This window comes from Pholis gunnellus (assembly GCF_910591455.1).
Source record: "Pholis gunnellus genome assembly, chromosome: 14".
Taxonomy (NCBI): domain Eukaryota; kingdom Metazoa; phylum Chordata; class Actinopteri; order Perciformes; family Pholidae; genus Pholis; species Pholis gunnellus.
Genome location: NC_136541.1, coordinates 19242151 through 19267396, shown reverse-complemented (window position 1 = coordinate 19267396; position 25246 = coordinate 19242151). Strand labels below are relative to the sequence as shown.

The window sequence follows — 25246 nt, the reverse complement described above, 5'->3', positions numbered from 1 at the left end:
CTTTTCTGTAAGTCTAGATGACATGTTTGCCCAGCCCGGGTCCCAGAGCGACCTCAATTTTTATATATTTTTTGGCTCGCACGGCTGAAAAGGTTGAAAACCCCTGAGCCAGCTTAAACCAGTGAGTCACACAAACAGCGTAAAGGGCTTAAACTCAAGGATTTCTCCTTGCTGGTTGAGAGGCAGTTTATCTCGCTGCGTGTCACATTTGGCCCCAGAGAGTTGTCTTTCCTCGGCACTGCGAAATCATCTCCTTTCTACCTCCATTAAATCTTTGCACCTCCCATTTCAACCCTTCCCCTCCACCTCTATGTCCCCCCGTTTAGATGGCCACGGCCGCATAAAGATAGATTTCTTTTTTTTATAGCATTGGGAAATTAAACAACTTTTCAACTATGGTGCTCTATAAACCAGCCGTGCTCAATGAATATTCATGATGGAGATAGGATAGACAATAGAGAGGAGGCGGGAGTTTTGTGCCCTTTGGCAGAGTTTTGTGCTCCACTGAGTGACAGAGGGCTTTATTGGAGCTTTTAAAAGAGAGCGAGAGCCTGGTTTTAGGGACGAGCCCCATCCGGTCCCGTCCAGCCCGGAGCCCGCTGCCGCTTTATAAGCTAGCAGGCTAATCAAGGCTAAATGGCCTTTTACAAGCCCGGGACTAATAAGAGGAGATGTTAAAGCGCTTTATAGGGCATGGAGTTGCGAGTCAATCCAGGAGTCCCGACTAGGTCTTTATAGGTTACAAGGGAGGAGCGGGAGCAGGCCGGCAGTGTCCCGACCAGCCTCAGTAAGGCACACGAAGGAAGGAGATATGAACCTCTATGAGCATCTTTGACAGATCTAATCATTGCATTGTGTGAGGGATAATACCTGACGGATCGTCCTCTAGTGGATTGGGTGATACAGAAGGAAAGAACCATCATCTCAAAGCTATGACGTTTAATTGTTTAGTCTATATGTCTAAATTAAAAAACACAAAAGAAAAGTCTGCTTATTACTAATGCTGTACGAGTTGGACAACCGCGAGCATTAGGCTTCACAGTGCAGCTCAACACTGGAGTGGCCATGCCAACCCTGCAATGTCAAACTTTCACTTCATCTAAAATGTTCAATTTATCTGAACGAGCTTCTTTGAGGTCGGGAATCAAGGAAATCAGATGTGAATCTACTCCTTTTGCTTTCAGTAGAAATGGATTCACAGAAACCTCTCTCCTAACAGGAGAGAGTTCTACTTGTGCTGTAGCCTCTGCTGTTCGAGCATGCGGCAAATGAAGCCATATCCTGGGCCACACACACACACACACACACAGCCACTTATCGTTCTATTCTGCTCTCGCCCTCTCTTCTCTCTCTCCGCTTGTCCTTCCCCATCCAGATCAATACCATAGATCAGCAAGCTATCAGGCTGCAAAATGACCACATCACCATAAACGCACACGCTCGCTCCCATTTTAACACACACACACACTGATATTGCATCTCGCCAGAGAGCGAGCGGATGGCTATAATAAACACAGGCCGGCTCGCGCGGCCTCGTCTCGCTGCGCCAAATCATCATCACCGGCAGCAGCAGCGATGGTGGTCTGAGCGTCTCCCTATTGATTTAGTTATGGCTGCTTCATATGCTGTCGGACAGCGTTAAATGCACATTTTCTGCGATCGCGCCGCACATTAATCAGAGGCTGCTTAGAGGCAGGAAGAATAGGGAGGACGGCGGATAGGATGAGGGCGGGATGAAATGAAGGACGCAAGGAGATAAATACAGGGGGAAGGAAATAAACTGCGATGGGGAAAAAACACGAGAGGACCGGGCCCTTTGCTTCAAGTCCAAACAGTTTAAAAGATGGTGGGATTGATCGAGGGAAGGTGGGCTAACGTTGTAAGTGTGTCTGATTTTACTTTGTCAATAGTTACACTCTGTTATAATGTCAAAGTTAAACATCTCTCCCTCTGTCGTTGCCCCCCCCCCCACAGGGTGACGGAGGAGGAGTCCACGGCAACCACCATGGAGGCTCTGAAGGCCCGAATCAGAGAGCTGGAGAGGCAGATACTGAGAGGAGACCGATACAAGTGTCTCATCTGCATGGTGAGTATGACAGTCTCGCAGTAGCAGATTATGGGTTTGTAGTAGAAGCTAGTTTCCCACAATCCCTGAGGAACCCCCCCCCCCCCCCCAAAACCACCAACCAAGAAGGATGCTGCTCTTGGCTTTGAGCTGAATGAACAGCGCCCTCCTCATATTCTCAAATCTGGCAATCTTCCAACCAGTTGCACCTTGTCCAAATCCAGTGGCTGGATCCTCCAAATCCTCCACAATTTACTGTATATAGGACACAACCACTGCAAACCAAAGTATCCCATAACTCACCGCACGTTGGGCGGTTTTTGAGAAGGAGGCTCGGTCTTCAGATTCTTTTGACGGATCCACAGCCCCTGTACAGGACCAACGTCGGTGTAAATCACCTGTTCTGGTCACTCTTCTTTCTTTTCACACATTTCATATTGTTCTTAAAGCGAGAAAGCTGAATTGAAGTGACCAGATCACAGATCTCGTTCCTCTCTTTTGGCAGCAGTCTCTCATGAAACGGTGTGAAAGTGATGTTGAAGTGTGCATGTAGGGAGCTGTCTGCACCTCATTCCCCTCCCGTTTGCGGACGTCCTAAGTAGCTCTCTGTGAGTGTGCGAGTGCTGGTGTCGTGTTGGTGGTGGTTTTCTGCTCTTGCATGGCTTTTGCGAGTCAAAGTGAATGTGTGCCGGGACGGGAGACTCCAGTAGGGAATGCAGAACTGAACTGAGATGCATTCATGGACAGGCAGCACATTTAAGACATTATATCTAGAGTGTGATGTACAGGTGATTGGAGCTCAATAGTATCAGCCACATGTTCATCCTCGACAATGACGGGCAGAATGACTGTCAATATTCATGTTCATCAGATACAGACCCCACCCCTACATGTCAAGAGTTTGTGTTCTCCGCTTTGTGTCAAGCACCCGTCCTGTCATCCTCCAAGCTGCAGTGCGGCGTCGAGTGTGGGAAAAAAAGCGGGTAATTACCGGCGCATCCTAAAGGTTGCCGGGTGCCCGAGGTGACACGGAGGGCAAGGCACAGCGATCGATCACTCACTGCCCCCTCCTCCCTGTGGACGCAAGGCCCTCCTCCGCTCATCCGTCACTGTCCCTCATCTCTCACTCACAATGTTCTCTCTCTCTCACACTCACACACACACACACACACACACACACAGGCGTCTTACTTCTAATCCGTCTTTGTCCATCCCTAACCCGTCACCGAGCCCCCCCCCCCCCTCCTTACCCGCCGTGGTTTGTCTGATGTAAAAGTCATCAGGGAGGATTTGAGAGAAGCTGGCGAAACATTTCGAGTTATTAGCCACCGTAGCACACGGGTCGTAACCTTCCAACGCTCAGGTAGCTGTATGCAAGAAGGAAACAAGTGCTCTCCTGAAGGAAACAAGTGCTCTCCTGCTGCAGCCAAGTTGGCTCAAGTTCCTCCTCCGTGCTGGGGTTTGGTCCCATCAGTGGATTTCTACCCCCATCTACTGGTCATCTTAGGCCCTGTTTTGTTAACTTATAGTAACGTAATCTTTTCTAAAATAGAGAATGTATAGAGATACATAAACGTAACTCTAACCCTAAGCAACCAACGAAGAGCTACTGTAAACACGACATGAATCAAAGCCATACATCTCAACTAGCCCAGTGTCGTCATGTTGGTTGTTCTTCTTGATAATAGTCTATATTGATTATGAAAGTAAATAAGGAGCACTGTAAACACATTCCTGTATTGGCATTGTCAACGGACGTTAAGTGGGCAATGAAACCATTTAAAGCTGCAACAATAAGTCCATTCATTGATCAGCAGAAAAACTAAATCTATATTCTGTGGTTTCAGCTTCTCAAATGTGAGTATTTTAGTTTTTTAAGTCCTCTGTGATAGAAAACGGAATATATTCGGTTTTGGACTGTTGGGTCAGAAATATAAAACAACATAATTGAAAATGTCACATTGGGCTTTAGGAAGTTCTCAAGTGCATTTTTTGTGGCCCAAACGACTTCTCATTTAATCTAGAACGTAATGGACAGATTAACTGACAACAGAAATAGATACAAACACAGACACAGACACACACACAGCGTTTTGTCTGTGGAAGGCAGTGGGTAATGAAGACATCCCAGCACTAAGGGATCCTAAGCCAAAAGACATTGAACGCACCGTTACCCAGTTTTTCTACGAGTCTCCTATCGACCTTCAGCAACGTAACCGAGTCACCAGCATTCATATTTCTCATTATTTGACGAAGCAAAGTCAGTGTGAATGCAGAAAGGAGTTTGTTCATCGTCTGTCCAAGCCGTACGCGCTCCCGTATGTGTGTTTGTGTGCGTGTGTGTGTCGCACCGCGGTGTGTGTGTGTGTGTGTGTGCGCGCAATCAGTACAAACCCCGCCTTTATGATTAGCTGCCACCTTTCGCCCCCCTCCTACCCCTTCCCTTTCCTCACCCACCCCAACCCCTCCCTTCCACACAGAGGAAGCCTGCAATCCAGTCAGGCGCAGAGATCAAGAGCCTAGGGGTGTGGCCAGGGCCCCGGCCACTGGCCAATAAGGTCGGAGAGAGGCAGCCTAAGTCCCTCCCCCTCGGCCTGTACTGCCTGTACAGGGGCCTTGTGATCGGTGGCTACGGCAGCAGCATAAAGAGGCTCCTCCCGCAGCCCTTACGGAGGGTAAGGCACTCCCTCCCTCCTCCGCTCCTCCTCCCCCTCTTCCCTCCCTCATCTCTCCGTTCTTTTCGAGAGGAAAAGAAAAAAGGGATTGGGTTCACTCATGGCTCTCTCTCCCTCATCTTGTCCTCCCTCTGCCTGCCTCCCTCCGTCTCTGCTCGATGCCTGCCCGATATCGTGTCCGTGTGTGTATGTGTCAGTGACCTGCAGGTTGCCGGTTCAGTTGCCCCCCCCCTCTCCCCATCCCACCCGACCCAACATGCTGCCTTGCTCAGTGGTTGTGTGGCTGCTGGCTGTGTCGTTTCGATGGTTAGTGGTTTGATGCTGTCGGTCAGGGAACGTGCAGTGTTGTTTTGGTGGTTACCTGGCATGTGTGTGTTGGTCAAATTTGGTGTAATTTCATCTCCCCCCCCCCCCCCCTCCCCTCTGTCTCTCGGTTCCCAGGACTCCTATACGATGCCGCTCACCTCCATCCAGTGCTGGCACGTCCACTGCGAAGAATGCTGGCTCAGGACTCTGGTACGCACAAACTCGTACACACACACGCACTCACACACTCCTCGGTGCTTCAGGGCAGCTCCTCACGACGTGTAGTTATTGCAGCCTCATTTCATAGTCAGTGAGTTTCTCTCTGAAGCTGTGTCCCGTGGGGAGGAACTAAAATGGAATATTCCTCATGGCCTGTTCTCTCACTACACACACACACACACACACACACACACACACACACACACACACACACACTCCAGGCAATGCAAACACTTCCAGTTCTCAGCGGGGGGAAATGGTCCCCAAAAGGCTTGTTAAAATGTTGGAATAAAGTGGTCAACTCCAACCTCCAATGACTTCTACACAGTGCCTCGGGTCTGCTCACACACACACACACACACACACACACACACACACACACACACACACACTCACGAGCGCAGTGTTTTTGTTGGTTATTAGTTATCTTAATGTATTCAGTAGTGTGTAATTAGCTGGGGCTAATGTGGTAAATGGAGCGCAGTTTCCTGCAGCAGAGAGAGTAAAGAGTCTCCTCGTTGGCTTCCTTTGGCTTCTTTGCTGTTGTCGCCTCTTTTCCTCTCTCTCACCCCACTGTCTCCTTTATTTCCTCTTCTATCCCCTTTCCTCCGCACAACCTCTTCCCTCTCATCTCAGTGGCTCTAACTACTGTACTGAACACCATCAGTTGTGACACAACAATTACCAATGAGCAGTTCCCCGCCTTCAGCTCCCGTGGATATTATACTTGTAATTATTAATACGCTCTCAGCATCAAACACACACAGGAAAACAGGCACGGCAACACCTGTCCAAATAAGCTTTTGTTCCCGCTCAATTTTCGTAATTAGAAAACAATTCCACCATAAATTGGTGCATGAAAATTCACCAGAATGCAGAAAATGAAGTGTTTGACTCTCAAAATGTAGCGCCTTATCCCTGCCACAAAGCAGGCATTTGATTAGTTTGATTCAGCTGCTTAAATTGAAACAAACTAAAAGTAAAATGAGGCACATGGCCTTAATGATGGCTGCCCTCTTTCAGGTTTTATTGGGCATTTAGATGTGCTAACGATTGTCTGGAACACGCATCCGAAACAGGATCAATACTAATTCATGAAGAACTTCACGTGGCTACAACAAAGCCGTCGGTGCGCCTTTCATAAATTACTTTAGTGGACTTCTAATTTTCTTTTATTACATTTTTTAAAAGAGGCCGTAAGAAGACATTCTTGAATGAGGCCCATTGTTTCCATCTCGCCATAGACCTGTGTACTGTGTGTGTGTGTGCTGCTGTCTCAGGTCTTATGTATGGGGCATTAAACTCATAGCCTGGAGACAGCAATAAAAAAACAAAAACGGGAAGGCCAGGCTGATCAAAGTAAATGCCTGGGAATCTAGTTAACGTCAGCCCGGCCCCTCGCCGCTTTAATGAGCAAGGCAGCTGCAGCGCAGCGCGACGGGCACACGCCCACGCACACTTGCCCGCCCACGCTAAACCGGGAGCAAACAAAACAAGAGGACTCGATCAGCACTAGCATAAAAAAAAAAATGTAACCCACACCCGACGCTGCCGTAGAAAACCATCCCCGACTCTTCAGCACATCTTTCCTCTCCTCCTCCTCCTCCTCCTCCTCCTCTTGTCTTTATTCTCTCTTGAGACATGAAGAGACCGTGTCGGGCGCTCCGGAGCCACAAATCCTCTTAGCGGGAGCTCGTGAGATCCGTCGGACTCCTCGCACCACAGCGGTCCTCTCGAGTGTGTACGCGTTCGCCCTTCAGACCACCTTAGCCCGTGCGCCCACTCCAAAGACTTTATTCAGCGGCTTACAGGAAAAAGAAGCCCATAAAACCTTTGGGGGGGGTCACATGAACCTGCACATTATTTGTACCGACCGGCAGGGCATTGGGGGGTTCAGGTACTCCGGTAATGAGATCTCTGCGTTCTGTTGGGCCCGTGTTAGATGTCACACACGCAGTGTTCCTCTGAGGGGAAAGACGTAACTCACACGCTGTGTATGTTCTACACGACGTCTACACACATCACAGTGGACTGATGAAAGTCTCCGCATACCAGACAGATACTTGTGGGATATCCAAGATAGCCCACATATTCTATCACGGCCATGAGAAGTCATGGCATAAAGAGAGGGGTGTGCGTGCGCGCGGCCAGCGGTAAAGAAAGGAGCTGACTGGTAGAAAAGAGGCGGGTGGAGGACAGTGGCGGAGGGACCACCCGGTCGGAATGTGTTGCCTATTATCACCCGCTGCTTTAATGCAGATGGCACACTATCAAAGTGTGGGGGGGGGGGGGGGGGGGGGGCTGTGAGATGGTGCTCTGCTGCTAACAGGCCAGTTTACGATCTCGAAGAGGAAGTTGGGCGTGAGGGGGGAAATATACAGCATAGTACAGAGATATTTAGCGTGGCAATATGGTATCCATACACAGCCTTCTATTAAAGATGTGATTAATGTGATATATTAAACCTCTTGGTAACAACTGCTTTTTCAGTCTACTCGATGGTGCTGTTTGGTCCCTGGAGCTGTTAAATGAAAAACGTGATGTGTTGTCGTAATACACGGCATTTGGCAAAATGTTTAAAATCATAATAATATCATATTATAACTTCTAGAGCTATGTCTATAGAGTGTCAAAAAGCTTGTGGTAACATCTTCAGATTGCTTGTTTTGTCCGACCAACACTCACCTTCATCACCAGCTGGAAATACAAATCACGTCACTCACGATGACGCCTGTGTGGCATAACTCTTATTAATATTAAGACGGTTGCTCTATATTCCAAAGTCTATGCGTTGGTGAAGTGACCTGGATATCACCTCATTCTAACAGTGACTCATTTCCTTCGCAACAATGCTAACTTTTGTCTCTCCATCCATCACAGGGGAACAAGAAGCTGTGCCCGCAGTGCAACACCATCACCTCACCCGGAGACCTGAGGCGCGTCTACTTGTAAAAGAGCACACACACACACACACCTTCCCTCCCCCCCAGCTCCTCTTCGTCGTTCTGATCCATTCCTCCTCTCATCCTGGATTTCATCGCCACCCTCAACGACATCCGCCCTCCGTTGGTTTCGCCCTCTCTCCCGTGGCCGGGGTCGCCAGCTCCAAAAAAAAACAAACTCTGAGAGCGAACAGAGACGAGACGGCTGTCTCTGGGACTCCACTGGCTCTTTGTTTTTGTCTTTTTTCGGGAGGCTAAAAACTAGAAAGTGAATGACTGAGCAGAGCTCACTGACTCTCCGGCTGGCAGCGTGGCCTCCCTCCGAAACATAAAATAAATGAAATAAAGAAAAGGTGGACCGCTGGCCGACGGGCTTGTTCCCGCCGCCTCACTGACGTACATGTGACACGGGGGGGTGTGGACCACTGGAGGACTGTTAAATCAGTGGAGACCCCCCCCAACACCCAGCTGGACCCTGCTGAGACCGGGGAGCTTCCTGCTGCTGGAGCTGGACCTGAAAGGAACTTCTTCATACAGAATATAAAGACTTCTCCCCCCCCCCCCCCCCTCCCCTCCTCGAGCTCTACTTTGACATTTCGATGGTGCTGGACAACGGGCTCGACCCTGAAGACTCAACAGAAAGCTTCTTTTTTTTTTTTTTTGTCTTAAGTATCCCAGAGAGACAGAAAACTCTAATCTTCATGCCCCATGTTGCTTAAGAGAATTAAAAAAAACAATGGGCCTGTCCATTAAAACCGAGCTTTCAACCAAACTGAGAATAACCTCACAACCTAGAAAAAGGAGTTTGACACTCCTCTTCCTCCTCCTCCTCCTCCACCACCTCTTCTTCTTCTTCTCCTTGCGAGTCCTTCCCCTCCTCCTCCTACTCCTCCTCCTCTTCCTCCCTTTTGTGGTGTTCTAGTGAAGTAAACCAAAATTTCTCCCCCTCCAAGATGCAGTGCAAGCACATGTAATATAGTTCTATGTATGTTTACAATGTTGGGTGTAAATGACATAGAGTTCACACACACATGTACACACATGCATACACACACAGAAGTATATAATATCAAAGTCCTGTTGTAAGTTGGAAGGGTCTGGGAATGTTTGGGGAGAAAAAAAATGGCTGGAATAAAAGAAGCCTTCTGTATTTTTAAGAAGAAAAAAAAGATCATTTGAAGATCGGTTATTTCACTGTACAGGAATAAAACATGTAAGTAATAAACTACTCGAGACTAGATGGTCAAGATCTAGGTGGTGTAATTTTTTTCTGCAGAGGGACCCTGAAAACGGTAGGACCTTTTTCGATTGGAGAGATTCCCATTGGCCAAGACTTACTGCGGACAAACCTCTTCTTTTCACCTCCGTCTCTGCTTTCTCAGTTGGAGTAACACCACGCTCAGATCACAGTCTAGAAACGTTTTGTTTTTTACCCCCTACATGTCTCAAAAGCAAGCTTTTTCCGTTGTTTTTCTCATACTGCTAAAAACGCTGCGGAAAGGTCCCAAAAATGGCAACTCCCTGAAGGGCAGGTTCTTTCTAGCTATAACGGATGAGGGAAGTCTCTGGAAAGGAAGGATGGGCCGAGGCTGAACTGGCAACTTCCGGAACCCGCAGCATTTTCTCCCCCCCCCCCCCCCCCCCCCCCTTTACGGCAGCAGCTGCAGCAGCAGCAACCAGGTGGTGGTGTGCTTTGTGTTTGTAAAACTATGTATTCTGTGACGTCTGTATTGTTGTAAGAAATGCTGAAAAAATAAATGAAAAAATAAAACTTCTCAAATACCGCGAGTGTTCTGGTTCACACACTGGGTGGTTGTTAAAATAAGAGAGATGTTCCTGTGTTCACTGAAATAAAGCTGAGGAAGATGGCCTTAATGCAGAAGACGCCTTTTCTATTCATGTGCATTTTTGATAGACTGTCTTCTTTTTTTTTTGTCTGTAGTTACAAGATTGCCATCACACTTTTATGAGAATAAGTTCATAATATTGCTAAAAAAGAAGAAGAAAACAAGCCGGTGTGACTCTCTTAGTGCAAATACCCAGATAAAGTTAGTGTTCCATATTATTCCAGCGGTATTGGGAGATCTGTGGTAAGCCACGTATTGTCTGGTGTGTGCAGTGTAGTTGGTGACATCAAACGTACACATTGCACAGTGTAGAAGGGGGGGGGGGGGGGGGCCTCTAAGAGCAAGTCTCTTGCCCCACGGTCCCCTAAAAGGTTAGCGTGGCCGTGTACAACACCAAAATGATAGTGCATTTACACAATATACCAATATTCCCACAGCAATGTGATTGTAAAAAGTGTTTCACATCAAGCATCAATCCATTTGCTGAGTGTGTAACTTAATATACGCTTGAAGGAGATGCTGCCGTGCCAAACGCCCGATTTCCGTAAGGTGAAATAATACCATGTACATATGTGTTTAGATCAGTGTCAGAGGGAGTCGTTAAGACAAGTGTTGTCAGATGCTAATAAAGTTTTATTGTGAGGGAGGAAACCACAGCAGGGGGGTGAGTCTTGCTAGAGTATTTTGTAGTCTCCAAGCCTACACTGATGCCATCATCAGGGTTGTTTTTTTAATATTATGAATATCATAACACTATTTAGCTGAGAAGAGGGGGCAAGACCACAATCTGACACACAACTATATTTTCCTATCACACTGTGACATCTAGGAGCGATAACACAGACACCACTACTGTTATCTGAGGTAGGGTCAGTGGGTTATTAAAGTGGAGTGTAGCTGCTCCCGTGTGTGGTCATGAAGCAGATACAGGAGACAGCATCGCCACCTAGAGGACACAGTCACTGCTCTCTCTCTCTCTCTCTCTCTCTCTCTCCATAAAACTCCACTTAATCCCATTACTGCTATCAAGGCAGCTGTCAGCAGATCGCCAGATGCCGCATACTCTTGTTAAACAGTGTTATAGAAACCAACCCTGCCAAACATCACAGCTAGATTAGCAGCCGCCAGTAACGTTACCTCACAAGAATTACAAACAATCTCCATCATCGCGCTCAGATCTGCGTCCAAGCCCGTTTACACAGGCTTAGATGAGGCCTTCACAGACCGCGGCCCTGCCCAGTAAGCGCTCCTGTAAATGCTGTCAGATGCTAATAAAGTTGCGGTGAAATATACTGACAATATTTTGTCAACAGGAGATGAAGTTTGTCGAATATTCCGGAGTTGCGTTGAGTGTTCTGGACAAGACTACTGCAATGTTCTGTGAGTGTTTATGAATATACAGTATTATTTAGTAATGAAGTTATTTTAGACGGTAATACTTTTTCATGTACTTATTGTTGTGTCTGTGTTTTTGTCATGTAAATGTTACCCAACCCAATGAAAACAGCTGCTAAGATGCTACTTAGCGTGACATTTTATGAGGGGTTAGCATGTTGTTAGCCAACGCTAGCCAGAGGTGTAACGTCACGTTATGTCGCTTTGTAAACTGTGGTAACTTCTAGCTGAGGAAGCTCGTTTTGGGTTTGTTTTGTGGCTCAGGCGGCATGCTAGTGGGCTTATTTACTGGTAATTTAGCTGGCTGCTGCTTGTTAGCATGGTATTAGCTGGTGCCGCTTTGTTGCGCCCTAATTTAAATTGGGCGACGGAGCTGGTAATTGTTGTTCGGTGGTTTGGTACCATGGGGGCACCAATGGGTGAAACACCATTTCCAACAGGATTGTGTTACGTCGAATGAATATTTTTTTAACATGGTGTAATCACTAAATTACAATTAAATGTACTCATAGGGCTCATAGTAATAGTTTCTCTGCTGTAATGTGAATACAACATCTAAACAATATAGAAGTGTAGACGTTTATGAAAATAATACAATACTTTTTTCAACCCCAAATTAGTAAAGTACTATGAGTGTGGCCCGTGGTGCTTGTAATGAGTGGTAAAGTTAGAAGTTAGTCTGGCAAACGTACACAATTTGAGTAGCAGTGGCCGAGTGGCGTTCCTGTGTAGGCATCTGAATATTTTATAACGGGCTGTAATCACTCATTCAATGAGTGTATTCAGCAACATGTTAGGAGTCACACTATTGTAATGCAAATACAACATATGCTGTAGTTGAACCATCAAAAAAAAACATTCAAAGTCTAGATTATTCATCAAAACTATTTTATTTTACAAAGTATTGAACAATAGTGTGTGTGTGAGCGTGCGTGAATCCCATGTCCCATGTGAAATGTGTTTTGGAGGTCAGACAGTGTGTGTCCTATATATGGATGTACACTGAATGAATAAATGATATTAACGATAATTAATACTATACAAACGTTGGCGCTCTGTGCAGCAGCGTGGGCGGGGCCTCAGGTCTCTGCAGACAGTTGATGATGTCGTCAGCGGGTCTTTACAGCCCTCTGCTCACGTCTGCTGCTGTATGCTGGATATATTAACCTTTCTAATGCATTTCCATGTCATAAAGCCTTGAATTGCAGCTGTGTTTGAAAGGTGCTGTGACATTAAATTAACCTTATTGCCTTAAGGCTGATTGGCTAAATTGTATGTCACTCATTTCTATCTAAATCAGCAATTGGCTAAACTGCTTCATAGACCCGCCTCGGTGGGGCCAGCCCCACCAGCTGCGCGTTCTCAGAACGTGCACACAAGCGGAGATGATGAGCAGACAGGCTGCATAAAAAATCCCCTTCAAAATAAAAGCACATGATTTATTTATTTATTTTTCTTCTTCTTTTTTTGGGCTGGGGCTCAAGACCAGCCGCCACTGATTGTATATATATATATATATATATATATATTTACAGTATATGATACCTATGTTTTTAAATGTACGTATGTAAACACATGAATGTATAAATAAACACAGTAATAAATAAATAGAGATACAAGGATCTGACTTTTTCCGTCCCTATACCGATAATGAAACCTGGGTTTTGTGTATCGGCCGATACCGAGTAGGCTACCGATCTGATACCAGTGTTAGACTAGAACAGGGGTGGCCAACCAGTCAGAGACCAAGAGCCACATTTTTTACTGTGTTTCCGCAAAGAGCCACATCATACACATGGGCACACATGAACATCACCCTATCCCTTCCTCACACACACACATACCTTTGCTCAGCCAGATTTATTGTAAATGTCACACACCAACATGATAATGACAGAAATTGACTCCTAAGACCACAGGCCAGTCATTTTCAACAATGAACATTGTGTACACTGTCTCACACAGACAAACTCTCAGTTCAACTAAGTCCACAAACAAAAATATAATAATTTACAATAGTGTTTTTCTTTTACTATGCATGTTACTTAGTGGGACTTCTGGCATTCCTTGCCTTGAACAATCCTCTTCAAATCTGGCTTGTATTCCGTTGTTGCCACTCGAAGCAATTCTTTCACATGGGTGTCAGTCAGAACAGATCGATGCTTTGATTTCACGTGTTTCAGGGTAGAAAACACAGACTCGCAGACGTATGTTGACCCAAACATTGACAGTATCTTAAGCGCAGCCCGTTTGACATTGGGGTATTTTTTCATTGGCACACTTTTCCAGAACTCAATGGTCCCTTCCCTTAAAGCAGGTTTGAGTTGGTCCTCCTCACAAAGATCGATCATCTCCAACTCAGCCGCATCCTCATCTGTGACTAGCGGGGCTTTCAAACAGTCCGTCTCGGCGTTAAATGGGTCGACGAGGAACGTAATCTGTGGCCGCACATGCGCGTTTGACGAAAATACCGTATTTAACTCAAGCGAAGCGAACACGAACATTAAAAAAACACAAATACAAACTTCGATATGAACGTAAGAGCCGCATGAAACCGGGCAAAGAGCCGCATGCGGCTCGGGAGCCGCGGGTTGGCCACCCCTGGACTAGAAAATGCATTTCCTGCTGAAAATGCATTGGAATGCTGAAAGCTGAAATGAATTGCAAAAACATTGCTGAAAATAGATATCCAATTCAAACAAAAAATTGCAAAAAGCTTAATAATTCAAAAGGTTTAAAGATTAGAAATATGAAGAGACATAGCACACGTGTCCTTAACGAGCTGAACATTTTGATATTTGAACAGTTTCTGTAGCTTAAAATATGAAGGAGCAGAAGCCTTTGAAAAAACGTACAGAAGAAATATAATATAAGGAAGAACAAAGCAACAGGATAACAATAATAAAATACTGTCATAAAAACGAATATAGTATTTAAATATGCATACATAATCTGTAAATATTAAACAATTAATTATACATAGACGTGACTGTGAAAACAAAATGGACGTGACAGATTCCATCGTTGCTAGGTTACATCTCAGTGCATCATTCATATACAATGATCATTTAAACATAAACAACGCCTCAGATGGTCAAGAAACAGTGTTTTCTCAACTTTCTCGACGATTTGTTGCAAAGTTTCTCTTCTACAGACGATTTAGTACATCCCGAGAACAACTACAGACTCTAGGAAGACTGAAAGAAGAAACACTACTGACTTCCACTATGGAAAACGTGAGATTTAAACACTTTGAGTGGTTTTTATGTGTTTTAGTGTCGAGACGTTTAAAACGTTAGCTAAGATAATGTTTAGCTAGCTTAAAAGATACGTTTTAAGCTAGCTAAACTTCGATCGGCTCTGCCATGAACACTCCCTCACTGAAACAAAAAACTAATAAAACTAATTAATATTATCATAAATATGATTCATATCATCATTATAAACATTGTAGAAGATGCTGTTTTTTACTGTAATGATACACACTGGCTAATGGATCAGGTAGACTACAGTACTGTACCGACCCAGTTCATCTAGTCATTATAAATACATTCAAATCACTGCCTGACTTACTATAATGTTTTATCATATTATTATATGTCTTTTATCAAATAATTCTTATCACAAATTCATATCAACCAGTTCCAAGCGAACACATTTATATTGGATGTTTAAATATAGCCTATTAAAAGTAGGCTCTCAACTATAAAGTACTTGAACTTTTATATTTTTAATATATTATAATTATATTTTCCTACAGTATGGAAATACTATATATATATATATATATATATAAGGAGGGTCCTGCTTTGTTATCAGACCTCGAGGTTCTGTCTTTGAGGAGGTTTTAACTCCTTCACTCTTTCAGTTTTATGAGAACATGCTAAATATTCCTGTAATCATGTTGTTAATCAGGCTACTAGCAAATCTGAAACACATTTAGATCCTCATATTCAATAATGTGTGACCAATATTATGTGTTTTAAAATGTTAGTGTATAGCTTTCTTTTTTATGATGATTTTAATGTAAAGTGTCTTTGACAATCATGAAAAGCGCTCAATAAATAAAATGTATTATTGTTGTTATTATTATTAAATAAGTCACAATGTAAATACTCCAGAGAGTATTCGACAGGTTTTAGTTTGACATCCTCTAATGTGTTGCTCACCAGGTGCAGACTTTGACCCGCAAGCGCCGGCGCTCTGCTGCTACTGGAGACCCTCCCCAGAAGAGGAGAAGGAGCTCTGTGGCCCGTCCTGCAGACTCTCCTGTCTCTTTGTGTTTTCTCCCAAAGCCTTGGGCCACCATCCTGCCTGCAGACCTGCCGGTTGCCTCCAGCGTGGCCCACAGTCTCCGGCCCTCCTCGACTCCACTGCACCACGAAGGCCCTCTGATCCACAACCACTCTGAGGAAGAGTACCAACAACTCTACCACCAAGTTGTGGACGATATGCTGAGGTGTGTTGTGTCAAAAATCTATCTGATGATTATCACATTTTCTAATCACTTTAGTTTTTCACTCAATTTATTCCATGTATCAACTTTTTAACCTCATTATGACTCTCCTCACAGGTTCAAGAACGGCCGTCTGAAAAAAAACAGCATAAAACTGTGACGTCTCATCAAGCAGAAGCTCTGGGAGAGACTGGACCGTCCCACGTCAACAGAGACGGTAGACAAAGACGGACGGGTGCATGTGGACGTCTCATACGGGGTAGGTGTTCATCCTCCGCATTATTTTGTGGACACTTCGAAAGAACCAGAGTGCTAAAACAAAATAATGAGCCTCTGCCAGCGACCTGCATTTGCCGTCTCCACCTGCAAATTCTGGCAGACAGTTGTAACCTTAACCTCCAACTCTGGCCTCCTCCAGCAACCAAGGCCTCCGCCTCCACCTAAGGATCAGGTTACATTCTTCTGCCAGAATCTACAGCCTCCTCCACCTGCACATTCTGGCAGACAGTTGTAACCTAAATCTCCACCTAAAGCCTCTGCCAGCAACCTACATTTGCTGCCTCCACCTGTAGGTTGCTGGCAGTCAACTGTATCCTAAATCTCTGCCTACCGCCTCCACCTAAAGTTCCTGTTGCAGCCTTCCGGAATCTGCAGCCGCCTCCAACTGCACATTCTGGTAGAAAGCTGCAACTAGAACCTCCACCTAAAGCCTCTGCCAGCAACCTGCATTTGCCTTCTCCACCTGCAGATTCTGGCAGACAGTTGTAACCTAAACCTCCACCTTCAGCCTCTTTCAGCAACCTGCACTTGCCGCCTCCGCCTGCAGATTCTGGTCGACAGCTGAGGTCAAACCTCCACCTACAGCCTCTGCCAGCAACCTGAAGGTGCAGCTTCTGCATGCAGATTCTGGCCGCCAGCTGACGTCAAACCTCCACCTTCAGCCTCTGCCAGTAACCTACATTTGCTGCCTCCACCTGTAGGTTGCTGGCATTTAACTGTATCCTAAATATCTGCCTACCGCCTCCACCTAAAGTTCATGTTGCAGCCTTCCGGAATCTGCAGCCGCCTCCAACTGCACATTCTGTTAGAAAGCTGCAACTAGAACCTCCACCTAAAGCCTCTGCCAGCAACCTGCATTTGCCTTCTCCACCTGCAGATTCTGGCAGACAGTTGTAACCTTCACTTCCATCTCTAGCCTCCTCCAGCAACCAAAGCCTCCGCCTCCACCTAAGGATCAGGTTGCAGCTTTTTCTGCCAGAATCTACAGCCTCCTCCAACTGCACATTCTGGCAGAGTTGTAACCTAGACCTCCACCTACAGCCTCTGCCAGCAACCTGCATGTGCTGCCTCCGCCTGCAGACTCCGACTGACAGCTTAGGTCAAACATCCACCTACAGCCTCTGCCAGCAACCTACATTTTCCGCCTCCACCTGCAGGTTGCTGGCAGCGAACTGTATCCTAAATTCTGGCAGACAGCTGCAGCTAGAACCTCCACCTACAGCCTCCTCCAGCAATTTACAGCCCTGGCCTCCACCTGTCAATTGTGGTAAACATCTCCAGACTCTTGCTCCACCTTCATCCTCTTCCAGTTCCATCCTGCAGCCTTCGCCAGCGACCAGCAGCTTCCATCTACACCTACGCCTCACCTCAAGACCCAACGGATGAATTCCTTCTGCAAGATCTGAGCATCAGAGATGCCTCTTCCTCCTCCTCATCCTCCACGTTCACCACCAACTCCTGCTCTTCTCAAAGTTAAATAAAGTCCATCAATCTCTGCCGTCATCAAATCAGATCATTTGAGTCCACAACAATTAGCATCAAACAGATTCCTTCATATTTGAGATCTCAGTGGATTTGTGGGATTTTTAACACAATTTTCTCATCAGACACTTTTCTCATTTTTATTATTTGTTTTGCAGTTTGCCAGCAGCTTTCTGTTATTATTAGTTTAAATGAGGAATGCTAAAGGTTTAACATAAAGATCACAACTTCTTCAAACTTAGAAATATCAATTATTATCATTCAGTAAAACCTTCAGTTGTAGCAACAAACCAAGCCAGTCCTCATACTTCACCGACGATGATCATTCATAATATAAAACGTCTCGTTTTGATTCAGTACAAAGTGAGAAATAATTATTGATACTAAAGCTGAACAAAACAGTTGTAGGTTTAACTTCATATCACACATTTTTCTACATTAATCTTCCAAGTCATGCACCGTTGATATATATCTTTAAAATATATAATATATATACAAAATATAGAAAAGTCTAGTTTTTATTCAGCACAAAGTGAGAACAACGTGTCAGAACAGATTGTAATTTCTACGTTTCTGAAATGGAATAATGTGTTACAAACATCAATAACACGTTATAGCATAACTTTATGAGTTTTAAGTGAAGTGACAGCACTGTAAGTTATTAGCTATTGTATGAAAGCTACTATAACACACTAATAAGGACTTATGAACAGTATTTGACAGCTGTGAGTGAAGTGTGAGACCAAATAGAAATTCACAATGATGATCAGAGACATGTCAAGTCTTTATTTTCCAATAGTTGTAAATATGAATAAGCTGTGTATAAACTGATCCAACATTCATCTTTCTGGTGAGGTAAAGACACAGCTGATGGAATATTAATATTAATATAATATAAACTTCATAAACTGATTCAGAGTTACATTTTTTATGTAGATGTAAAAGTCATCAGTTTGTCTCTTTGCATGAAGAGGTTCTCGATATAACTAAGACCAAAGCAACTAGAAAATGCATTTCCTGCTGAAAATGCATTGGAATGCTGAAAGCTGAAATGAATTGCAAAAACATTGCTGAAAATAGATATCCAATTCCAACAAAAACTTGCAAAAAGCTTAATAATTCAAAAGATTTAAAGATTAGAAGAAGTATCAATACCGGATCTGCATGTCGTCACCGATAGCTGATTCAGCTATTTGAGTCAGTTTTGGACTGATATCAGAAATATGTTTCGGTATCGATGCATCTGAATGGTGTGGTCATTATTGGCATTTTACAAACACACACACACACACACACACACGCACACACAGGCCGATCAATATTGACAGAACTCTCCCTGCCAGTCCTTTCTGCACCTCCCATAGACACACATACATATGAATTGTTCACAATGAGCATGCATAGACCCACAGATACACAATCACAAGTGTACACACACAATTTGACACTAACTACATATTGATTCAATCACTGACTTACTCTGGGCGGATGAAGACAATATTACTAGCCAGTTCAACTAGTGTGTGTGTGTGTGCGTGTGTGTGTGTTAAGCTCCTCGTTAGGTGCCAGAGGTACGAGGAAATCTATCCAAGAGGCACCGGCAGGAAATGTAACCAGTTGACAGAAGAACCCCCTCAAGGCTGGTTCAGAGTCATTAAGGCCATTTAGCTCATCAGCTAGCTCCACCTTAAACCACAAGCTGAGTTCCACTGCTGTTTGAGTCCTATGCACGTCTTCTATTGTATGCGTGAGTTGAGCAAAAAAGAAAACCATATTAGATTGCAAAAGTATGGAAAATGTGGATGAGCCATTTAAACCATGAAATCAATGGGAGAATGCTTTAGTCACCTGGAAATGTTAAAAAGAAAACATCCACAGTAAACCAGTGGTACACATACTCAATGTTGAGGTACTTGTACAGTACTTGTTTTCACATTTGATCTACTTTATACTTCTACCTCACTACATTTGACTGCCACATACATGAGTACACCTAATAGGCCGACACATTTACAAGCATACATGGGTCTCTGCAGCAATGAGTACATGTGTTTCTATCTTTATTACTTTACTCATATCAACCTTAGCAATCAGCATTGAATGGGTATATCATAGATAGTTTTATTTACTTCATTGTAATCTCAGCTAAACCGTACCGTGTGTTCCCACCGATGGAGATGGAACCTGTCGTCCTGTAGTGACACTACGTTTCCACAGGGTGGCAGTGTTGGATAGCGAACAGCCTCCCACCATGTCATGCAAGATCCTTTTTTTTTTTTTTTTACATTTAACTTGGTAAAATATGATATTCTCCATTCTTATTTTAGTTTTGTACTAAGTTATCTTGCACAAGATGGAAAGACATGTACTAGATTACCTAAAGGACAGTGATGTGCTGAACATTGAGTGTTTGAAGCTATGTCGCAATGTCCGACTGTCAGAAGCAGCAAAGTTGATACAATTTTACGCTAAAGCTCAGAGTAGGAATACAAGTATCCAGTATGTGAAAAAATGACGGAGCGAGGTCATCGCATCTGTTTCATCTGCTCCTTCTGTCCCCTTCACCACTCCTCCTTTCATCTTGGCAAGCCCCCCGGGGGAGAACACTGGCCCACTGTGTAGGTGTGTGTGTGTGTGTGTGTGTGTGTGTGTGTGTGGTGGGGGGGGGGGGGGGGGGTCTCCAGGTCTTGCCACAAGATCCTCATATCTTGAAAGGGAGATGACAACATGAGATACTGGTGAAAAGGAGAAACAGCAGTGTGTGGAACATGAGTATGTGAGTGTTGAGTCCCCCCCCCTAAAAAAAAAGAAAACCTGTGATATTGTATTCTTTTCTTTTATTCCTGAAATTGCTTTTGTTAACATTGCTGAGATGAAAAGCGTTATTCTAATAGTTCATTTTGGGTTTGCATCATGATCAGGGGTCATGGAGTGGGACTTGTTCTGGTGTGAAGGACTCACCATGTAACACTAAGATCAAGCATGAAACACTTATTGGAGTGCAGACCTGTCCTCAGACCTCATTTTTGTGGGACCAGATCCTATTATTGAAGCGTCATCATTATTTTATATATGGATAGAACCGTGAGCCATACAGGAACAGACCCCCCCCCCCCCCCCCCCCCCTTTGGTGTCTCGACAAAGGTGCTGGAGATGTTAATGTTAATCACACAGTGTGTGGACAGCCGCAGAGAGAGCAGCAGTTATTGTTTAAAAGCAACAAGACGATTGGCTCAAAGGGCTCATGCCAAAGATCTGATTGGTTGAATTGAAAAGTGTGAGGGCCCTCTCAGTCAGAGAGAGCATGAAGATGGTCGTCTTGGTTGCTTCATATGACAATAACCGCAGTTACATTTACTCCATTACATGAGCTCAAGTAACCTTTTAAATAAATAGTTTTTGTTGGAGTGGTTTCAATGCATCACACTTTTTTACTCTTACTTCAATAGACTTTTAGAGAAAAATCTTTATAATTCAATATAATTTGTCGCCTTTAAATGAAATTGTAGCATTAAGAGATCACACATTGAAATACCGTGATACACAATTATTTTGTTTAGATTGATAATAACAACTTAACTAACTTACATTTCTCAGAACAATCTAAATTGGTACCGAATGTGCTGATGGGACTACATCAGGCTGTTGTCTTCATCTGACTACTCTGAATTTGTTTGCATTAAACATTTTTCTTTTATTTCACTTGAAACTGTAGTGTTCATTTGTACTAAAGTCCTGAAATAACTGAGAAAATACTATTTAGTATTTAGTAGTATATAGTACTTTTCATCTGTATGAGTGTTTTACTCACACAGGAGTATGCAAAGTTAGGCTTGACCATGTGGTTATTTCATATAGACTATTTGTTTATTGACTTACCATAAAGCATGCTATATTATGATATATATTGTTATCGAGATATGAAAAAACCTATAACGGGATACAGGATTTCATATGGCCCACCCCTCAGGTCAAGGTACCAAAACCTCTGATTGTGTGTGTGTGTGTGTGTGTGTGTGTGTGTGTGTGTGTGTGTGTGTGTGTGTGTGTGTGTGTGTGTGTGTGTGTGTGTGTGTGTGTGTGTGTGTGTGTGTGTGTGTGTGTGTGTGTGTGTGTGTGTGTGTGCCTGGCCTATGTTCTTAATATATTAGAAATATTCAGATTTCATAATCTGACCTGTGATATTTCCTCTGACAGGAATCGTGCTATTAAAATCTCACATCGTGACATCCCGACTACGTAGCCTTCGCCCTAGAAACAATCGCGCTGTCACGTTGCACCAGACGCTACAATACGATGTCGGGAAGAAGCAGCTGGAATCTTATTTCAAACAACCTGCAAAATGTGGTTTGCAAAAAATTATTTAATTTAATTTGTTCTCTGTCCCGACTAAACGGATTGGAGCAGATTCATTCTTTTTTCGTTGCATTCATGATCCGTTAAGAGGCAGGTGATCAGCTGGTCCCGGGTCTGCTGACCTAAAATAATATGAATCCAGACAGACAAGTTTTTTTTTAAAAACACCAACAGGCAACCATACAGAGGTTGATAACGTATACAAACGTAACACCCACAACCTGCCAAAACTACATTTCAACGCTTCATATGCACAGGTGTGTGTCTCTCGTCTGTCATCGTCTGCGTCGTTGATGGGTACACAGTCGCACCGCTCAAAGCACACACGTGTTTGATGTATGCAAAGCGACAACTCACATCCTGCTCCGCCGTAAAAAAAAACCTAAACAAGCGAGGCGTGACCTGGGTGACCCTGAGCTAGGATCCACATGTCAATGCTAACCGTGTGGCGTGAACAGAAGACGAGCCGTTGACAATAACAGGCGGGGCGACGGATGAGAACGCGTGACGTTACGTTAGCCGGTTGGATTTCACGCTCGTCCTGAACTCCCATCATGGATGACGAGTTACTGTGGTAGAGAGGTAGTAATTCATTTCTCAGTGTTCAGAGCGGGAAAGATGTCCGTCTGACCCAAAACGTTCGTAACACCTGGATGGTCAATGCAGACCCCCTAATGTCATGCTTTCATGCTGCTACGTCTCATTTTTCACTTCATGATGTCATAAAACAAAGTCATTCTAGCTTTTCTATTTGAACACTTCTCATGCAACAAACGTCCTGCAATGCAAACAATAATTCCAGCCTTCCACGTTGGGCACCAGCAGGCCGGTTTGCAGGCGCAACTAATCTTTTCCAAAGCCTGACTGTAAGGTAATGATAGGCTTTGTTTGCATGGTGCTTTTCTGTAATCCCCTCAGAGCTTAAGTAAAGATCAACAAAAGGTGATAGACAACACACACACACACACAAGGAAGGAGAGGCTTCCTGGTTGTAGCTCTGTTTGAATAGGATACGTGTCACAAGTGTTGTTTCAGGCTGAAAGATGGAAGCAGCATTTCTCAAATGACACAAACATGAGCGTAAGATGAATCCATTTATGATGAAGTGAGAATACTGTAGTCGGAGGCTGCACCACACCTCTAGAGGTCTTCTGTTAAATGCCTTCTGTTAAGGTTACAAGTTTCATTTATTGTCGTCGTACAGCCGGAGGAAAGAAGCCGCTCTTCAGTCTGGAGGTACGGCAGCTGATACTTTTTGTATTGTTTGCAGGAAAACAGGCATTTTGCTGGGCTGGGTTTTGTCTTTTAGTTTCCTTTTGGTGTTTCGCAGGCACCTCTTGTCATCAATAGCACTGATGCTCAGTAGATGGGTACCAATGCTGTTCTGGGCGGTTTTAATCCCCCGCTGTAGAGCCCTCCTGTCCTCGGCTGTAAACATCCAATGCCAGTTTGTAATGTGTCCAGTCAGGATGTTTTCTGTCCGAGCTTGGCACAGGAGTGTTTGCCCTCTCAGGTTTCCTTAAGAAATAAGGCCAAATAAGGAAAAACAATATTTATATTAGAAACTAAATAGTCTTGCTCATTTTTACAAGTTATTTACAAAATGACACCTTTCCACTCATTTGTCCGTAAAACAACATGTCTACAATAAGGATGCTTTCACGGCATAAACACGTTAAGGAATAAGTCATCATTTGAAAGAAAAAGGCTGTTCCAGGATATCCTTTAGTGTTTGTGAACGAAGCATTATTGTATAGATAGACAGCCGTTTACATCAGCCTTTGTCTGCCTCTAATCCATGTCATAATCCCACGATTAAGACATCGGTTTGTCAAAGGGGAAGCGCCTACGAGTGGCTGTTATTGCTGTTAAGACGGTCGAGCAGAGTGGTAGACTCTGTTCATGCTCAAACAAACAGTGCTCTATTAGATGAGGCTTGGTCCTGCTGTTTTAGCACGGGCACACGCCCGCCGACACACAGAGGGCCGCTGATGGTTTAAGGGCCAGCATAGTGGCCTTAAGAGGGGATTGTGAGGAAAAACTAATGGTGAGTTTGTACAAGTAGGAGAAAATCTTTTAAAGATGTCAACAGCCGCCACCACCGTACTTTACAGGAAGGTCAGAGGTCACGCTCAACTGATCTGGTGTGATTCAGTGTGTTTCTCAGAAGCAGTTCAGCTGGCCCCAGAAGACGTGTAGAGCCAGGTCCCTGTTTCTGAGGTGGACAATCTCATTTAATATTATAAGTTAAGAAATAAATAAACTGATGAGGCTTCTTTTATTAGGTATTTTGCATAATGACCCGTTAGGCTTCTAAAGGTGACACACACACACACACACACACGTTTCTCTTTCTCTTTGGCAATTTCCTCTTTGGATCTTTTTGTCCACTTGTTGCCAAGTTTTGGGAGCAAAGGAGTCACACACACCACTACCAAAGCTGACACAGCTTTGGTAGTGTGGTCGTCAATGCAACCTGTGTTGTCGGGGGATCCTGCAGAAACAGCATCAAAAGAAAAACACGTGTGTTATTTAACTTATTCTTGATAGTAAGTGGTTGGACAAAACAATAGAAACACCTGTCAGTATTTAATTCAACAGTTCCAACATATTCTTTTTTCATTGTCTTGTCATACGGGTTTTTACATCACAAATTGTGGGGAAAAATAGTACAAAAATACACAAAGATTCAGTTGGATTGAGCTCCATGAAGTCTTGTTCTCTCTTGTGGGGCCGTAAACCTTGATTTTTACACAGTAGCATTGAGGGAACTCCGCTTTCTTTACGGGGACAAAACGCACATCCCATAACGTAAATGATTACATTTCAGGGTGAGGGCTTTGATTTAAGGTCAGGATGAGGCTTCTAGCAGTTATGGTTCGGGTAACTCAGAAATGACTGAATGCAAGTCAATGTGGTGCGTGCGTGGGGAGGTGTTGTTCCCAGAGAGAGGGGGGAGGGGGGTGAGGGATGAATGAGAAGGCCAGAGGAGAGCCGTCTGTCTCTCTGTGTTGTGTAGCTGAATAGATGAGAGGGCTGTGTCGCCTCAGGCTCGAACCTGACGGGCTGGCTGACTGCTGACCTGCTCGTCATTCTTCGGCTGACTGTACTCACCTGTTCAAATGCATCCCCGAGCACCTTTTGGGGTTGCGTTGATCGAGCTTGTGCCACACTCTTCATTTGAATGTTTTGAAAAGTAGTTTGAAAAAGCATCCCGTTCATGC

At 44.3% G+C, this 25246-nt stretch overlaps 1 protein-coding gene across 3 annotated transcripts in view; it reads left to right on the top strand.

The window, feature by feature from the left end:
• rnf220a (ring finger protein 220a) overlaps positions 1-10014 on the top strand; it is a gene marked incomplete at its 5' end in the record, with an annotated part of 145692 nt that extends 135678 nt beyond the window's left edge. For 2 of the 3 annotated variants that reach the window (XM_079173573.1, XM_079173572.1), the window contains 4 exons: positions 1975-2086; positions 4546-4740; positions 5182-5256; positions 8146-10014. In XM_079173573.1, the coding sequence (XP_079029699.1) occupies positions 1975-2086; positions 4546-4740; positions 5182-5256; positions 8146-8217 (454 nt within the window). In that variant the 3' untranslated portion in view covers positions 8218-10014. The remainder of the gene's footprint in view (positions 1-1974; positions 2087-4545; positions 4741-5181; positions 5257-8145) is intronic. The other variant, XM_079173574.1, reaches the window with a different exon arrangement.
• Between the last annotated feature and the right edge of the window lie 15232 nt (positions 10015-25246).